The sequence below is a fragment of the Rhamphochromis sp. 'chilingali' genome (genome assembly GCF_963969265.1).
Source record: "Rhamphochromis sp. 'chilingali' genome assembly, chromosome: 10".
Lineage (NCBI taxonomy): Eukaryota > Metazoa > Chordata > Actinopteri > Cichliformes > Cichlidae > Rhamphochromis > Rhamphochromis sp. 'chilingali'.
Genome location: NC_137937.1, coordinates 32,413,064 through 32,433,356, shown reverse-complemented (window position 1 = coordinate 32,433,356; position 20,293 = coordinate 32,413,064). Strand labels below are relative to the sequence as shown.

The following is a 20,293-nucleotide window of genomic DNA, read 5'->3' as shown; positions in this document are numbered from 1 at the left end:
CCATTTTGATGGCACCCCTCCAGAAATATCACATTGTCTAGCTGAAATACAGTCTAGCTCCATTCTGGCTTACAGTGAACTTCGCTTTTAGTTCATAGGATGGCATTTTATCCTCTAACAGTGTCTCAAACTCCAGTAATGCACACTCGTGAACTTCTAGACAAATATTTTTTCTGTTTATGTAACACTGAACATTTAAAAGATGAGGATTAGATGAAGTGGAGAGAGGTGAAAATTGAACACTCTAACAGTTAACCATTTTGTGGACTGTTTCAGTATTAGTCTCATTTCTTATGTATTTGTTTTTATTAGGGATGACAAAGAGACTCATTCAAGCCTGCAGTTAAGTTTACATCACATTGTTCAGACTATAAACATGTCAGGCGCTTGTTGATACTTTGATGATTAATTACAGCAGCACAGCATAGTGTGTGTTCACAGTCTAGGCACCCAGCTCACCACTCATCAATATGTAAGTAAAATTGGGGGTTTATAATTAACTATTCCCCTGAGTTTACAGGTGGATACTGGGGCAGTGGAGGGGTTTAAATAGTAGGCTGCAATGCTGGGTAGTGGACACTGACATGTAAGAGGGACACATTGGAGATTTTTTGTAGCTTAACTAGACCACCAAAATGGGAGGCCATGTTTGGTATATGAAATGAGGACAGAAAGGCACGATATGTGTGTAAAATAGTGCAGCTCGAGTTCCCTGCTTCTTCTGCTTCTTTGCTCCATTTCATTTAAAATATGATTTCAAAACAATTTTGAATTCTCTGTTAGAAGCAATATATAAGTATCAGTCCATTTACCATATTCACTTATCTTGTATGAATTTTTTTCTTTTATTCTTAGGAGAGCAGTACAGGAGTCCTTTATTTTAACTTCTTTGTATACGAGGTTTTAGCCCTGCACTTATCAGTTGCTTTCTACAAGCTTAATGAATCACTTCTCTTTGCAACGTTGATGTACAAAGCATGATTGAGACATATTGGAATGACAGGAAACCAGTGACAAACTAAGCTGAAAATACTCATTTAAAAGTTTCGAAAGGAATTTTTTAAGATTGACTTGTAACATCTAAATAATGTAGTGATTTTATCAAATTTGTATTACCTATTGGCATTGATGTAAACCCTGAATTTTACTGTCTTTTCCAGCTTTTGTAAAGGCAGGACACTTTATTCTGTAGTGCGAGATGCCAAAGTTGTCCTGGATGTTAACAAGACACGACAGATTGCGCAAGAGATGGTCAAGGTAAAATAACTCGGCACTGATTTCTCCAAAACACTTCAGCAGAATGCCACGTATTACAAGGTGTCCCACCCTCCCTCCCTCTCTCTGTCCTCAGGGGATGGGCTACCTCCACGCAAAGGGGATCTTACACAAAGACATGAAGTCCAAGAATGTGTTTTATGACAATGGCAAAGTCGTCATCACTGACTTTGGGCTCTTCACCATATCTGGAGTTCTGCAGGCTGGCAGGTAATTATGTTCAATACACTTATGGGACAGGAATGCTTTCGTTAGCATTTGCAATACATGAATTAGTCTTGGAGAGAAACTGAAAGTTCTGACACGTGTAGTGCAGAGACAACAAAACCTTTGGTCCATGCAGTGGATACGCTGCACATTTGTGTGATGAAAATGTCATCTTGTTATGTATTTAAACCCTACTTTTTTATTATTACTGCATACATTTTTTAACACTGTTCAATTATAATGAATGGTGATGCTTCCTTTTCTGTTTTTGAAAACCTCTGTTCCAACATGTCTAATTTACATAACGGTTGCCATTAAGATTACATTCATGTGCAAATAATTGAAAACTGTTTTTTTTTCTGGAAGTAATTACAGTTCCCATAAAAGCTTCACACTTGTCCCCTCAAGAACTCAAACAGTGTTAAACAGAAATGTCCAAGATATAAAGAAAACATGAGTAACCAGGTCAAGGAGGAGCAAATAAATTCAATAATGGCTGGATAAATTTGCCCTTACAAACAGTACAGCAGAACTATTTGTTCTGTGAATCATCAGCAATGGTTAAAATGCTCAAAATTATTTCCCATGCCAATGAAAAAATATATATGTATGACACCCAACATCTAGACTAACATCGAAACAACTAGTAGCTCAGTGTTTTAACATCTGTAAGAAACAATTGCATTGTAACTAGAGATTGACAAGGTACAACACATACTACTACACATACTATACTACAGCAATGGTGAGCCAGGACATCAGATCCAGGGGGAGATATCATCATTACCACCCTCCAAAATTAGGTACAGAGCCCAACAGTGATCCTTTAGATGCTTTGCTATAAGCTCAAGGTAGTAAAGGAAAGTTAGCAAAATTATTAAAACTATAGTAAAAGTGTGATGAAGAAAGTGCAACAACCTGCTCATACCCTAGGCCTTAGAAAAGCCCAACCAAAGACTGACCTCTGCACATCTTCAGTTATACCAGAGGGATAGAAGCCGGAAGAATAAACTAGCTGTTTTCCATTGAACCATCCAAGGTGTACTCTCAAAGGTGGAGGACAATAGGAGAGCAACCCCACCAAGGCTGGACACAGAGCAATACTGGAAGAGCATATGGGAGAATATTGCAACACAACAATGCTCAGTGGCTTGCAAATCTAAGAGAAGGTCACAGCAACTTCCTTGAACAGGACCCAGTAACCATGAGAGTGGCAGATATAAAAGAAACAACTTCAAGTGTGAAGCTGGATAGTACTGGGACCTGATATGATTCACACCTACTGACTAAAGAAACTAACTGTGGTCCATGAACATCTGGCCACTGCTAATGGATGAGACCCACCTGGAATGGCTAACTGAAAACCAGTCCTGATAGTCAAAGATCCCCAGAAGGGCCTAGTTCCATCCAACTACTAGCCGATAATCTGCATTAGTGCCTTTTCAGGCATCATAGTGGCTGAGATGAACAAGCACATGGCTCAGTTTCTCAGTTTGGCCTGGAAAGGAATCAGCATAGCACCAACTACTGGTAGCAGATCAGTCATCTGAGACTGTAAGACCAGACTGACCAACCTGTGGACTGCCTAGATTGACTACAAGAATGCCTATGACTCAGTGTCTCACACATGGATCCTGGAATGCTTAGAACTGATCAACAGGACCCTAAGAGCCTTCAACAGGAATTCAGTGGGGGATGTGGTGAAAAACACTGGAGGTAAACCTTAAGCTAGTTGCAAGTGTGTTTATATTTTGTCACCATTGTTGTTCTGCATAGATTTAAATAACCTCAGATAAATCATTAACTAGGATACTGACTACAGCATAGAGCAAATGTCAGCCTTCTCCTCTATATCAATGACATCAAGCTCTATACCACCGATGCACACGACTAGGATCTACAGAATTCGGGCTGCCATTTCACTAGCTGGACCCATGTCCTCATTTTAGGTTTGATAACGTTTGAGTGGGTAGAGTTGAATGGCTTGGGCATGAATTGAGCTGCAGTTTGGGGAAGGCCTTGAAGTGGACTGACGGCGGCTCCAGGGCCTGGCAGATCCCCATGTACTAAATAGAAGTGAAGAAGTTAAAGGATTGAAAAGGGGAGGGAGGGTGAGGCACGTAAACGAGAATGAACAGCTTGTAGAACTGAGGGAGCCTATATAGATGAGAACTGGAAGGAGCATGTTTGGAGGTGTGCTCCTGCTCCTGAAATTGCAATACTTTATCTACAGTTGAACTGGAGAAGTGTAGTTGGATGGTAACAAAAAGAGGAAATGCAATCAGAATGGAGGCGATTGCACTACCAGAAGGGAACATTGCAGACACTGAAGACAGCTACAAGTACCTGGGAATCCCACAAGCAAATGGGAGTCATGAAGAGCCTGCTAGGAAAGCCGCAATTACCAAATATCTCCCATGAGTAAGGCAAGTCCTAAGGAGTTAGCTGAATGGGAAGAACAAGATTTGGGCAATCAGCAGTGCCAGTGATCAGATACCCTGCTAGCCAAAGCAGCAGATAGAAGCCACTGACATCAAGACAAGAAAACTCCAAGGAAGCTGTCACCCCTCAACTCTGAGACTAAGGCTAAGCAGAAAGAAGAAGGCCAAGGACTAGAGAAAGTCTTAGGGCCACTATCCACGATGAAACAACATATATCTATGAGTTAATCAGGAAGATGGCCACACCTGATTATGTGCCTAGTGAATACCTCACCCAGCAGAAAATTGAGAAAAATAATTATTGCAGTGCAGGAACAAGCTCTAAGCACTAGATCAATAAAGGCTGGGGTCTACCACACCAGGCAAGACCACCAGGCTGGAATATTATACAAGAACATCTGTGACAAGTTCCTAAATCAAAATGTGATATGCCCCCTAGGGTAGTTAAGAATGTCTGAGCTAAAATCTTGTGGGACTTCCAGATACAGACGGACAAACAGGTGATACTAACGAACTGGACATGGTAGATAGATATTGCTATACCAAATGATTACTGTACCAGGAAGAAGGAACATAAAATCAACAAGAAGCTTGAGAAATAAAACAGAGAGGAGCTAGAGGAAATGAGGAGGGTAAAATCAACAGTGGTATTCGTGGTACTCAGAACACCCAAAGCAGTGGCCTCCAAACTGGGCAAGTGGCTCACACAGGTATCAGGAATGACATCTGAGATCTCTGTCCAGAAGAATTTTATTTGTCACGTACACAGTCATACAGAGTACGATATGCAGTGAAATGCTTAGACAACTGCTCGTGACCTAAAGCAAAAAAAAAAGGAAAAGGCTATGAATAAGATCACAGCAGAGTTTATGGAGAAGTTTATGCAAAACGTCCCAGTCCACCTCGTACACCTGAGTGTACAAAAGCATTTTATTCATATTGATTTTTGCATGTTCATCTCTCTCAAATCTGCAATTCATCATGACACTAGAGCCAAGTGTTAATGAGTTTTGTATAGCATAAACACTGGAAACTTACTGCGAGATATTATCATTAAAACAGATATGGTGTTCAAAACTTCGACGATGTACTTGCACTTGTAGTAATTGCACTCGTTGAAAGGGATAAGTCATTTTTAATCTGTGGTTACATTTAGTGTTTTTAAAAGCAGACCAAATGCCAATATATTAACAGCAACAACATTAGCATTTTCTGTTTGAAAAAATAAGCTTATTTGGCATCTCATTTGAAGCAAAATGATGTCATTATATAAATATGAAGCTATGATCTGTAGCTGCTTAGTTTGGCATAAACTGGAGAAAGCTGGTCATTCCCAAAGTTAACAAAACCCCCCAAATACCTCTAATCTTGTTTTATAGAAGGTAATTAGAGCTTTTTTGTGATGAAAGATCTTCATGGTGTTGTGGAAGTTTTCCATTTAAATAAAGCCTGCAGACGAGCGGTGAGCGGTAGCTAACATTTTTTAATCCAAACACACAAAGAACAGAAAACCAAGCTTGTGGAGAGCCTACATGACCGCGCGGCAGGGTCAGCAGAGTCTCACTGAGCCTAGCATGGCTCTCAGTTAAATACTGGTGAAAAGAAGTAAGATTATTTCCCTGTCACTTGTTTTGAAGCAGTGATTTTATTAAATTGTCACCCTCACAGCTGGCTGATCTGTTTGGACAATTATGATAAATACTAGCCAGAGCACTTTATGTAGTTTTGACCACTGTGACTATGAATAATGATCAAATTTCACCCACTAGCATTCTAACAACATCTGCTGACATTTGGATATATTGCCATTATCAGCGTAACATAAGTGTGCCATCTTAGCATGGGTAACGCACACACTAATCATAACAAGTTTCACGAATTCAAGTGACGCCAATAAGGTAAGAGCTGTGCATATTTTGGTTGTGTTGTTAAAACATAAGAACTGTACATTGAGAGTAAGACAATGATAAGTCTTTGTTTATCTCCTTTTCTTGTTTTTATGTTGTAGCGTTGCAATTCAGTGGATTTTAAATCCACAATCTGATGCGCTTCAAAACTTTAACACAGATTGTGATCAAGACTTAATTTCCTGCAGTGTGACTTGCAAAAACTTTGAAAACTGTCATTTACACATCACCAATTTATTTCAAAGATAAAACCACTGTAACAGTTAAACAGAAAAGTAAAAGATGATGTTTATAAAATAGAATGGCAATTACACCAACTTACCAGTAATGCAACAGCAACAATGACGCTCAGCTATATGAAACAGTAATTGAAAAGCATTACAGATTCATCTTATTGGTGGTTTTTGTATCTACAGTGTTCTATAATGAAAATGAATCAGTGTAATAGCTTGGCAGCATGATACAGTAGATCAATAAGCCCTGACAAGTCTCCATCTGCACATTTTCTCTCTCTACAGCCGCAGAGAAGATAAACTGAGGATCCCCAACGGCTGGTTGTGCCACCTAGCCCCTGAAATCATCCAGCAGCTCTCTCCAGAAACAGAAGAGGACAAGCTTCCTTTCTCCAAGCAGTCAGATGTCTTTGCTTTTGGGTGAGAGTCCTCTTGCCAGATGCCCCCTAGTTTGTTTGTCCAGACGGCATCCGAGCCTGGAAGATTATAGCAGACTGTTGACAAAGAGGGTTTACAAACTCCAAATATGTGTGTGAACTTAATAAATACTCTGCACCACATGAGGCAACTCTCATTAACACTTTTAAGATCTCATTATAGATAGAGATTTTTTACTGCTGTACAAAGACTAGTGTACAAAGACATGTATAATATAGTAATCTGATATAATAAATGAATTTTTTTTATGCTATTTCCAGTCTTTATACATCCATTTCATAAGCATTTACTGAAAATGGGATTAACAGTGTTAAAACCTAATTATGTAAAATTATGATTTTGGCATAGACTCCACTTGGCATTGCTCACCTGATTAATAAACACTTAATCTACGTGATTTGACTGAAATACTGAGTGATTGGATCTATATTTATGATAAAGATGGGCTAGGGTAATGCACAAATAAGCAATAGCAGCTGAAAGACAGCAGAACACTGGGAAAACGAATTGAAGTATAAAATGCACACTGATTAGCGACTGGTGCATCCGTGTGTGTTAAAATCTTATTTGAGCAAATAATGCGAACCAAGAGGGGGTTGCCTTTGCAAATGTGCAAAAGTGATTGAATAATTGCAGGTTGAATAATTGCAATAGTGATGGTGAGAAACGAAAGGCGTCGTCTAAGCAGGAGGACTGAATAGAAGAGAAACTAAACAAGTTTTGTGACTGAAGGTGTGCTCAGACGCATGATGTATTTTTCCATGCGCTCCTTTTGGTCGAAAACATCTCACTGATTTTTTCCATTATTACATACAGATTTCCTGTCTGAGTGTCACTCTGATTTCTCAAGCCAAGGTGTCCTCCAGCTCCTCCTCTGAAGCCCAATTTTAAATTCATCCTAACTTGATTAAAAAAGCCCCCCTGGCTCCTGTTCTTTCTCCAGTGACATTACTGCTTCATTTGAGGGGGTGGACCCTGCTCTGTTGACTCCTAACACAATTGCTTTCTCAGATGGTTCCCCATATGGAGGTCTCATCACTATATTATTCTAAAGGGAAGAAGAGTGCAACACTGGTGCACCATGTCCAGCTGCTCTGTTAGCATTTGTGTTACCTAGAGGTGACCCTCGTGGCTTTTTTGCATATTCATCACCAATCAGCCATCATCTTTTCCCCCTTACTCCTGGCAAAGAGCTATTTTTATTCTACTCAAACTCGACACGCAGGAGCAGAATGAAAACACCTTATTTGCACAGGGAAGGTAGTGAATGCTAATTTTCCATGAGTAATAATTAAAAATGTACTGTTTTTTTTAGCTTAATTGTTTTTCAAAAATTTAAACTGACAAAAAGTCATCCACAAAATCATGCTTTTGCACATACCACGATCCAATTATGCATCATCTACAGCTGCTTATTCAACTGCAAAAATAAAGTTTGTCAGTTTATAGTTGTCCTTACTCTTGCCTGGATAAGAATCCTCCATAGGTGTTTTTCGAAGACGCTGTTATTCTTATGACCAGATAGTTTAAAACACTGATCTACTTTGCTTCTTTGTCTTCTCAGCACCATCTGGTACGAATTACACGCACGTGAATGGCCTTACAAGAGTCAACCAGCAGAGGTGATCATATGGCAGATCGGCAGTGGGATGAAACCCAATCTTGCACAAACTGGCATGGGGAAGGAGATATTAGTAAGAGCTTCTTTTTTTTCTTTTTAACTTTTCACTATTCATGAATCACCTTTTCCTTCAAAATTAGCTACTTTATAATTTTCGTGTTTAAGCACTCATTGAAAGATTACCTTGCCTGATAAAGACAGGAAGGTCATTTTCACACATGCGGTACATCATCTGTCAGAGCTTTATGTAAAAGTGTAGATGTCTTTACTCCTCTGGCTCCCAGTTGCAAAGTTTATGCAATGCGTGATTGATCCCATGAGAGCAAGTAGCTGTCTAGTGTAATTGTCTCCCCATGAAGCACCCCTGCCTTAGCCAAATTGACTATTTTCAGAGAATGCATTTGGTGTGAAAATTCTCCTGCTGTGTGCTATTGTAAACCAAAATGTTTAAATTAGTAAAAAGATTAAGTAGTGTGAAAATTTTCAAAACATTCTTTGAATTTAATTATTACGTTTTTGTCACTTTTTCTGTTGTTGTTAAGTAAATGAAGCAGATTAAGTAAACTCCAAGTATAACTTCATTTTACTGTACCATTTCTACTATCTGTCTGCTAGTCCGCACTTGTCTCTTAATAATAGATTTTCCTGAGTAGATGTTCTGTTATAATGGAGCAAAGTATGTTTACAGTTCATTTGCATAATTGTGTTTTTTAGTTCTTCCTGTTAGAATAGTGATGCTGTGGTAGCATGAATGAAGTGAGCTGTTGGGTTAATTACGGTCCCCATGTTAGCACAGTCACTAATGTACAGAGTGATACCCTGCTCAGTGCTAAAATGAAGACCTGTGAAGTGAACCTTAAACTGCTGTGCTGATGCTTGTCAAGCATGAGTCATCACTTACCATTAAAGTTTCATGCCAGTCAAAGGACTAATACATCTTTTTAAATATTTTATTAGGAAGTTAATTAGTTAACATTACTTTTGTCTACCTAAAGCAGTGAAATTGTAATATTACATTGTTTTAGTGTAAAAAACTAAATAGATAAAAAAGAAAAAGAAAGAAAATAAAGACACACACATATGTGTGTATCTGTATATATTTGTATGTGTATATATTTATATGTGTACATATATATATATATATTATATCTGCCATTGAGGTTAAATTTTTATTGACTTGAGTATATTAATGTTGACTTCCATGACATTCTGACTCCCAGCTTAGCATGTATGGACACTTTGTTAGAAATGTTAATGCAGCTGCTAGCCCCTTTCCATGATTAGGGATATCCATTCAGTATTCCGATGTGAGGGAAATCTAAACTTGTCATAACATTGCCTCAGGAGGTAGGTGAGGTGGCAGATACTTTAATCACATGGACTTTAAATCAGAGTTTTTCATCCCAACTGGGATGACTTATTCTTTTTTCCCCCTCTTTTTTGAATTTTATTTTACTTTTGCTTTTTCTGATGCTATTTTGTTAGGTTTTAGTCAATAAATTAAGACTCAGGTCTTTCCCAGCATATATAAAGCATATGTTAAAAGGCACATTTCTCCCATCTGCAAAATGTGGGAGAAATGTTATATGTTGGGCTCGAAAAGAGCTTATGACTTTGTAAATACTTAAATTAAACGGTAATTAAATACTACATGTAGCATAAACACTTGACTTTCAAGTTCATCAACTTGAAAAATTAAAGGCAATCATTTGCTTTAACTTGTCTGAGTTCAGTCATCTTATTTGGGTTTACAGTAATGTGAGAAAGGCGACCGGAGACAGTGTCCTGATTCTCCTCACTTTGTAATGAGTTTATGTGTAGAAACAGCTCAAGCAATCGCAGGTTGGATTCATCTGAAGTAGATTTTCACATGACACCAACAAAAGGTATTTGAAGAATGCTTTTAATTGAAATTGAAAAATCTCTGTAAAGATGACAGTGTGCTAATATTTTAAGGGTGTCAAGTCAGATTTCACAGTCAGGTTGGAAACACTGTCCTTTGTTTGAAGATATTTGGCTTTGTCTTTGCATTCGTCTTGATAGTCCCTTATGTGGTTGTAAAGTTTGTCAAATGCCATTTGAACGAAAATATTTCTTTACAGATTGCACACTTAGGTTGTGTAGCCCAGCTTAAGGAACAAATTTCAATCTTCTTGGTTTAGCTCATATGCCAGCCAGCCTTGTTTGCATGTATGAAATGTAAGTCAAAACCATTGCTGGGTCTGCTTGTGTTACAGTTCACTATCAGATAATCAGGCCAAATTACACCAACTAGCTTCATGAAGTTTTTAGACAACCTGGACACACCTGTTTCTTTCATCACATAAGCACCTGAAAAAGATCAAATAATTAGTTTTTTTTCTGTGTCTTTGCTTTCCAGGATATTCTGCTCCTCTGTTGGGCATACAAGCCAGAGGAGCGACCCAGCTTCTCCAAGCTGGTAGATTTACTGGAAAAGTTGCCAAAAAGGAACCGCCGCCTTTCCCACCCAGGGCACTTCTGGAAGTCAGCTGAGTATGTCAAATAAGTTAGGGACATAAAACGGCAAACAATCAGCAAGTATAAAAAAGCAGCCGCCATAACTCCACATAAATAACCCACCTCCTTAAAGAATGCACTGAATCCAAAAGCCAGCCCAGTGATGAAAACTGCCCGTGCTGTGTGTATTTTCATGGAATGTTGGCATGTGTGTGTACAGATACGTTGACTGTCCAGTTTCTCAAAGCAGTCGGGACTCATATTTTCTTTGGTTTGATTCACACCATACTGGATATATTTCCTTTATCTTTTTGTCTTTTACTATTGACTTGTTCCCGTCATTATATTTATTTCTTGGCTGTATCTTGCTTGTAATTTCAAACAGATCACGTCATCCTGGACTTAAAAAAAAAGTTTTGAACAAATGTTGTTTTTTGTGTTTTTTTTTCCACGTTTTATTCTCGTTTGGTTCGAATGAGTGTAAACGTTGAACATCACATATTGTATATATTCATAACATTATGTTGCCATTCCTTATGTCTGTCAAATGTGTAGACCATTTTGTCAGCGTTACCTCATTGTCTCATGTGTGGATGTCCAGGTTTCATCTTTGTCTCAAATGTTTTGTCTAACTGAAAATGCCCTTTTATTTACACCGTACCATTTGAATGTGAAGAAGCCAGCATCCCTGTTTGTGTGGGGATGTGTTGGCCCAGTTCTTTGATGGGAGACTGTTCTCTGATCAGCCTGTGCTTTGAATATTGCCTGTGAACATAAGCTAGATGTTTGAACAATAACAGCCTTTGGGAAAAAAAAGAAAAAGAAAAAAAAAAGCCACCGGTCAGACCAGGAATCCCCTACTTGACGATGTTCTGTGAAATTGCTGACACTTGAAATGTAGTTTTCGTCAGCTGAACTAATTACCTTTCGGTAGTGCTGTCACTGAGCCCCCCCCCCCCCCAAAAAAAACCATTCCCCAGTTCCCATAAATCACTGTATACTATTTTTCTTTAAATAGATAATGGCAGATAACAGTATAATATAGATCCAAAGCTTGTTACAGTGTAGTCGGTACAGTAATTTTAAGTTATTTTAAAGTTGTAGACCCTAATCACAAAGTTTTACAAGTTACACATTAGTTTACTCAATATGTGTATCCAATGGAAAAGATTTAAAAAGCTTAAAATCCCCATCTCTGCACTGAAGTGACTGTTGGACATAGATTGAGAAAAATGTGGCTTCTGAATAGCAAAATAAAATTTAAAAAAGGTTACAAAGTTTCTTAAAAGCAGTGTTGGAGTCACTTTGAAACTGAACGCTTCAAATAAATTCTTCCTAATCTTAAATATTTATTGAAATCCCTCCCTCTGCACTGTTCTCGGATGGCAGGTTTTAAGATCTACTCTTCCAAGCTGAATAAATAATCTTGTAATCAGCTGTGTGTTCAAAATGAATTTTACAGGCAGCTTGACTGCATTCATATCTGAGAAAGAGATGCATACAAATGATACATTCTTGTAAGATGTAGGTAATTAAAGCAGGACTTTGCAACTGTTGTTGAGGAGTTACGAGATAATGCTAAAGCTACTTCTTCCAGTATTGCATAAATTGGTAAATCTGCTTTTTGCTAATGTCAGCCACCGTAAGTTATGGTTGCACCACTCTGCATTACTAAAAAAATTATCATTTGTAAGATTTTAGTTAATTCTCATCTGGTATACAGAGTCAGTGTGATTTTTCTTAGCTACCTGCTCCTTATGAATATAACAGAAATATGGCATTCCTTGTGAATGCAAGCAGATAAAATGTAATGTTCCTCTCTGATGGTTACTTAAAAATCGTTGTTTGCCCTTAGATGTTGTTTTAAATATACCTGCCATCAGATGCTATAAAAGTTCTAAAGGATAAGAAAAACTGGAGCAGTAGAAAATGAATATATGTCTTTATTTGCTGTGATAATTGGCAAGATTTGATAGTGTTAACTTCTTTGCCAGGTTTATTGTTTAATTAGACACAACAGCTTTTCCATCTGTGTCTACAATGATGGCTTTGAATGGGTTATTTTTGACAACAACACTGGTATAAAGCTGACTGTGGAGCACATTTAAAAATAATCTGAAACTTGCAATCATGTAACTTAAATCTGGCTGAATTTTCCCTTTAACATATCAGGAAAAAAATAAATAAAACATATCAGGATGCTGAAGACCACCCCTGGCCATTTTTCTACTTCATACTGTATATCAAAATATATTTTAAATGTATGTTGTAGAGAACTAGCTAAGTCATATCACCATGAAATTGGAAGCTGTGGCATAATTTGAGCTGTACACTGCTTGATTCTGTCTAGCCACGTTGAATAGATGGAGACAATCCAGTCATGTTAAATAGCCATTTTCACCTCATTATATACACATCTGCCAGTGTTGGAAAATGCATACAAACAATCTGCTGCTGTTTTTGGGAGTCTGTCTATTTTGGAATTGCTCAGATTCAAATATTGTAAGTGGATCATTTATATTTGTACTGTTTACAACTTTAAAGTGCATGAGATGGACTATCAAAGATTGATTCTTGTTAAGAAAAAAAAATCCTTCAATACTATATATAAAAAGTATGTGAGCATTTTTCTGATGACCTGTTGTCCATTGAGCAGTTTGATCTCAAATTTTACATCAGGCTTTGCAAAACTTTTCAACAGCTTTGTTCGAGAGAATGATTGTTGCAGCATATTTATAGATTATATAAATGATTATACTAGAATTAAAATTTAAAAAGTTACGACCTGTGCACATGCTTAAGTTGACAACAAACCGACTGGACAACAATCAAAGATATAACATTAATGCCAAGTGTACATAACAGATTGTAGACAATGTTTTATCGTCACTTGCCGTGATAATAATATTCCTTGTGAACTTTTTGAACTTTTTCTTTTGAATGTATAAATTGTGTTGTGTTTTTTGTTGCCTTTGTTATCTGTTCATTTTAATTTATTTCCTTCATTTTCCTTCTAATTGCATAAGCATTGATGCTGTGTTGTTTCTTTTCCTTGATTCCGTCCCTGTAATGTAGATGATAGCTCCAAAAAGCTTGTATTTAATGATGCCTTATGGTCCATGGCTTAGTGATGAGTAGATTTTGATCACAAGCTCTTTTATTTGCACTCATCCTTTAAAAAGTGTATGACAATAAAAAGATGTTTTCATTTTGGACGTTTTCTCTTTCTTTTATGACATCTTTTATCTTAGTCGACCCTTATCCATATTTTATGTTGGTTCAATTTTTTAACACATCTTCACAAACAAATGCACTTCCTAAAATTCAGTCTTATATAGTAAAAGTAAAATGTAGATTTCGATGATCTGCTCTCAATTTCTAATAAACTGTCATAATAAAATTGAAATATCTATTTTATATAATTTGCAGGCTTATAAGATGGCTGTTAGTCACATAGAACAGTAGCTTTAGTCAATGTGCTGTTTCTATGGTGGAAAAATAATACAGAGATGAAGATAAAATACCAATGAACCATCGCAACTCTTAACATCCTGTTTTTTATTGTAAGATGCTGTGCAGTGAGATAGTGCCAAAGCACCCAGCCACTCTGCAGGTGCTCACAAACTAAATGAATTCTCTAGTTGTTGAATATTCCCAGCTGTCCATCCTTTGGAAAAAAAATTAACTGAAGCAATCAGCAGCACACAATTGTAGTGAAAAGCAATTTAAAGTGATATTCTTTCAAGAAAATCTTGAAAGAATAGGCTAAAACCAACTTCACATCCACAACAGGATCTATTAAATGAGCCATTATTTTAAGAGGTTAAAGACATCAGTTGAAATCTACAGGTTTATTTCTACTTTTTCTACCAGTGAACTGTTTCCATGACACCCATAAACTAAGTTTAGCTGGGTTTGTCATGTGGAAATGCCTCAGCCTGCATGCAGTAAGATAACACAATCCATTGCCCTTTTTAGAAAATCAAAAATAAATGGGTAATTCATTAAAAGTCCTGGTTCGATCCCCCAGCTCTCTCTGTTTTGGTCGTTGTGTCCTTGGGCAAGACACTTCAACTACTGCCTACTGGTGTTGGCCAGAGGGGCTGATGGCGCGATACGGCAGCCTCGCGTCTGTCAGTCTGCCCCAGGGCAGCCTTGGCTACAGCTGTGGTTTGCCTGCACCAGTGAGTGAATGAATAGTGGAATTGTAAAGCGCTATATAAATGCAATCCATTATTAAATAATGTACAACCCCAACTCTAAATGAGCTCAGATAAGTAAAAATAAAAGGAAACTGCAGTGATTTGCAAATTTCATAAACTCCAATTTAAATTTCATGGCAGCAGCACATCTCAAAAAAGCTGGGATGTTTACCATCCCCTAACAGCCGTAAACATCTGTGAACTGAGCAGACTAATTGTTGGAATTTTGGGTGAGGAATGCTGTCCTATATGTCTTAGGATTCAAGCTATTCAGCAGTCCTAGGTCTTTTTTTGTATTTGTGTTTCATAATGCACCAAATGTTTTCAGTTAGTGAAATGTGTGGACAGCAGGCAGGCACTAACACACACTAATACTATCAGAGACGCAGACTTTTGAACTGAGTGCTGATAATAAGTCAGATGATCCCTCTCCTCTGCAGTCCAGACGATGCAGTGTCTATGCTTACCAAAACTAATTTCAAATTTGGATTTGTCTGACTACAGAACAATTTTCCTCTTAGGTGCGGTCCATTTTAAACAAGCATATATGGCCCAGAGAAGACACCAGTGTTGCTGGATGATGTTCACATATGGCTTCTTCTGTGCATGATGAAGCTTAACATTTACAGGTGCCATGTCGAACTGTGTTCACAAACAGGGTTTTCTGGAAGTGTTCCTGAGCCCATGCAATGGTTTTCATGACAGGCTTATGCCTGTTTTTAATGCAGTGCCACTGAGGAACTGAAACTCAAGAGCATCTGGTATTAATTTGTCCCTTATCCCATGTACACATAGATTTATCCCGATTCTCAGAATCTTTCGGTGACATTATGTACTGTAGGTTATGATTTACAGTCATTGCAAGTTTATGTTGAGGAACAGTTTTCTGAAATTGTTCCAGAATTTGTGATGCAGTTTGGGGTTGTTGTTTTGGTTTTTTTTTTTTGTTTGTTTGTTTTTTCTTCTTTGCAGAGAGGTGAACTTCTGCCTGTTTTTACCTCTGAGAAACTTTTCTTCTCGAAGATGGCACATCATTCTGTTGCCAATTAACCTTATTAGTTGCAAAATCTTGCTACAGCTGTTCCTTTTTTAGTACCACCTACCTTTCCAGTGCTTTGTTCTCCTATCCTGACTTTTTTGAGATGTAGGGTTGACATTAAATTTAAATTGAGCTAATATTTTTCTTAAATTGGTGCATTTTCTCAGCTGAAATATTTGATGTTTTCTATAATCTACTGTGAATGAAATATGAGGGTTTTTTTGGGAAAGGACAGTAGACTGTATCAGTTTGTACTTGTCTTGAAGTCTTTTGTCCCCTAAAATGAAAAGAAACCATTTATTTTAAAGGCTGTAGGAAGGCAATGATGAAAGATCCCCATGGGCACTAACATCTGACTTCAACAATACATGATGAAGATATCAAGATAATAATCATATAACAATGTGCGATGTGCAAAAATGGGGTCTTGATTTCAATGAACATTTATCTTAACTTTTCACAACTCTAAACTTATATACATAAGTATCTGTGATACTTTTTTGTGTACCTTGGTTAGAAGCTTATTCATAGCACATTTTAGACAAACATAAGGAAACCAAGGATATTGAATATATCAACTTTATATACATCAGAATTACTTTGAACATGTATCGTGGCATTCACGTCAGTGAAGCTGTTCCAATAGTACAAAAATTCTTTCATTTATTTCCAGTCTTTCGTGCACAAACTGGCATACTGATGATAGTGTGTGCATGTGTGTGCAAGTATCTGTGTCATACAGTGTCAGACCTGTGACTCACTGGTTGAATAGACAGAATGAGTTAGTGAGGGCATGGAGCAGAAAAATGAAATGATAGATAGGTGGACAACCAGCCCTCCTCCTCTACATCCAACATTAAAGTCCAGCCTCAGTCACCGAAGTGTAAAAAATCCACATCACCCAATCTCAGGAAGGCCTGAAGCCCACCAGAGCATGAATGTTTGGTTTCTGTCGACATTCTTAAAAGTGTTAAAACCCGATAAGGTTCAGTGCATTTCTTGTTATAGTATATACTGACATAAGAAGCAAAAATAAAAACAACAGGGATTCACAAGGTCATTAAATTAAATATGTTCCTTTGCTGTGATTATTATGGATAATCCACTTGATGGCTATCATAATAAAATCCTAATTAAAAAAAGAAACAATAATAACACAGCTCCTTAAAAAACCTAAAGGAACAATGGATTTGCAGGCTTAACAGCTTTCTAAAGTGATACGCAAGTTCTTGCAAATACTAAGTTGTAATTCTTTCTGCGCTCAACGTTTCATAAATAAGATTTGAAAAAATTGAGGTTTGAAAAAGTTATTGTCAAGACTGTATAAAAGCAAGTGGATGCTTTTATATTAAAATAATAATTTTAATTTAATTCAATTAGGAAATTATTCATTATTATTGGAAAAGAAAATCACTTTCCTGTTATAAATGTCAAGTTATTTCATTTAAAATAAAATGTTTTTCTGATGTTTGCATTGGGTTGATACCTTTGATCATGTCTTCGTAATATTTTGTCCATCATCTTCATTTTTTATTTATTCCATTTTGAGATCGTTGTACTTTCAGAGCTAATCATAAGGAAAATATACTGTAAGAGCAACACGGCTGCAGGTAATAAAACTAAAAAATACTTTCCCTATACTGAATATTGATGGTCCTCATGGCAGCACAAAACAGGAACCATGCACTATAATAAAGGGAATGGAAAATTATACACTATATTCTCAGCAGAATTTCAATAAAGTTTAATTGCAGAGTCATTTAGAGGGTGTAACTAAAGATGTATTATGAGAACTGAATGTGTTTCAAAATGACACAAAAATCACTGCAAAGGTAGCTGCTCTTTTGGTGTATAAGCTAAAACAATTTTTCTCCCTAAATGATTGGCTATCATAGAAGGATGCAGAAAAACTGTGGTATGGGTTAATGCAGAAGAAATCCAAAGTTATGTGCAAAATGTGTTTATTTATATTTAGCCCCAAGAACAATTTCTCCATAACCTCAACCAACGTGCCATTCTTGGCTAAACATAGTCGCATATGGTATACGATCCACCCCAAACTCTTCCCATTCAATCATTAAAAATAGGGGTAAAAAAGTAAAAATATTGCCACTGAAATTGATCCAGCCACCAGTTGCGTTGCACCTAAACGTGCAAACATAGTTGCGTCAAAGCCTATTTGTCATGTAATGTTCTTCTTGGCACTTCATTGGCTTAATGAGGCTAATTATGCCAACTCTGTGCTCACCTTTGCAAATATAATATAGGTCTACAAAAACACACAGCATAAATATTTCGAAAATAGCAAATTTAGATTAGCTCTGTCACACAGCCTCCAAGGACTGCAGGGCTCTCTTTATTCATTTAAAGACACCCACATGGTTTATTATGCTGGAGATGTATTTCATTAGATCAGGGGTTTGGAAGTCAAACAGAAAGAGAGAGCAGAAGAGCTACAAAGTGTGCCATACAATGGGGATGTCCTAAAGGTTTAGCTTGCCTGAGCCAAAAGCCCCCCCCCCCCCCCCCCCCCCCAAGACAAAATAGACTGGCAACACCTGTGTGTAAGCACTAAATCCCATGCAAAAGTGGGACTCATTCCCCGTCAAATGAGGTGAAAATGTTAAATAATTGCAACCAGCAGGGTAGTCTGTGTGACATGTTTGGGGAAGAAGTTTTTGGTGGTCAAGCTGTGGTAATTTCACATCATGCTCAAGAGCCTGAGAGTGGTTCACTGCCTGACATCCACTTGGCAAACCCACACTGGTTGAACTGTAGATCCCAAAAATAAATCTTACATAATCCAAAGGATGGAGGATGTGACCCTGTCTTCCCCTCCAGCAGGCCCTATGCTGGCCCATCTGGCTGATAATGTGTAACAACAGTGCTTCTCACAAAGATCCATTGTCACTTTCATGGACGCAAAGTTTGGATGTCTTATCTGCACAACATATAGAAATAACTGCTTTAAATCTGCTACAAGTCTGAAGGCACACCCTTCACATCTTGACAGTGCATCAAGATCTGAAGACTTACACCAATTCTGAAAAGTGCCAGTATGTGACAATTTGAAAGAGACTGTTTGGAATACAGTTCTAGGATGTGTTTAATTTGATTTCCATGTGTTCTGCATTGTTAGATGACAGCAGTTAGACATCTAACAGTGTGGACTCCTGTGGTGCTGTGTGTTAAGACGGAGAATTTAATCTTGTTTTTGTTTTCCTTCCCCTTCCTGCTCCAGGCTGTAATGGAGACATCGATGGGACAGTGTCTTTGTGTGAAGCTCGTCCTCAGCTCTGCTCACATCTGCTCCACCGCCTGCCTGCCTGCCACCCACCTACCCACCCTCTCTTGTCCCACCTTGCTTCCACAACTCTCACCTTTCCTGCTCCTTCTTCTTGCTCCAGCTCTTACACGTTCCCCCTCATGCCTGAATGGACCCTTTAGCGGTCAGTATTGGCCCACTTTCCCAGAGTGGGTGACAAAACACACCGCAGACTTTCAAACAGAGAGGCCTTTCTCCGCTCTATGCCTGAAGCCCTTCCCTAAAACACCCTGTGTCTTTCTGTTGAACACTTTCAACAATCCATACACCACCATTCATGCTACGTTGCAACTCATTTTCAGCTGCAAGTATGTTCTCCAGTATCATGACTGTGCAACATATCCTTCTTAGCTTTTTAAGCTTTGCTCTTGGGGGACATTTTCACGGCAGCTCGCAACAAAATTGTTAACTGCAACATTTCATTTTGCAAGTTGTTTTTTGTTGTTGTTGTTGTTGTTTGTTTTGTTTTGATATTTCTAACACTTTAAACTGATTTGTAAATCATTTTTGAAGGCCCTAACCCTACCCAAATTATGTATAATTTCCACTGCACCACTTGATTTTTCATTTTTTTTCTGGATTTCTGTGCTTGTAACCAGTAATAGCTAACAAACTTGGCCTCTAGAAATACCAATAACATGTTTCAAACTTGCCACAAAAAATGCATTTCTATGAAACATACTGAGAACGATGAAATAGAACATCTGCAGCGAATGAATAACTCAGATGTAGTATGACACAAAGCTTTAGTCAGTGTTTAAAGAAAAAAGATCGCTGTTTTGTTTTAATTTAAGGGCAAAATGTCTTAAAAAAACACTGTAAGGTCTGCTCTTATTTAACCACACATGCTGTCACTGCTAAAATACAGACGCAAATGCTTGCCTTTGGCATCACAACTGCAATATAAATTATAGAACAAAACCCACCATCAACCCCAGCCATACAGCACTTGCAGATTATGCCAGTACATACATGTTGCACTACTACAAAATGTAGTGCGTCATACACGTGACATTGCCTGTACGCAGGCTTCAAGAAAGGCAGTGATCATGTTTCATAAGTTCCCATATGTAAAATTTATAGAGGCTGGGTTGATGTGATTCTTAACATCAAACGTCTGAACATTC

The 20,293-nt window shown here is 37.7% G+C and overlaps 1 protein-coding gene across 1 annotated transcript in view; it reads left to right on the top strand.

Moving 5' to 3' along the window:
- ksr2 (kinase suppressor of ras 2) overlaps nucleotides 1-13,754 on the top strand; it is a 109,913-nt gene extending 96,159 nt beyond the window's left edge. The window contains exons 17-21 of the mRNA XM_080894727.1: nucleotides 1,161-1,257; nucleotides 1,352-1,485; nucleotides 6,349-6,483; nucleotides 8,066-8,195; nucleotides 10,503-13,754. Of these exons, the coding sequence (XP_080750853.1) occupies nucleotides 1,161-1,257; nucleotides 1,352-1,485; nucleotides 6,349-6,483; nucleotides 8,066-8,195; nucleotides 10,503-10,649 (643 nt within the window). The 3' untranslated portion in view covers nucleotides 10,650-13,754. The remainder of the gene's footprint in view (nucleotides 1-1,160; nucleotides 1,258-1,351; nucleotides 1,486-6,348; nucleotides 6,484-8,065; nucleotides 8,196-10,502) is intronic.
- The last annotated feature ends 6,539 nt before the right edge of the window (nucleotides 13,755-20,293 follow it).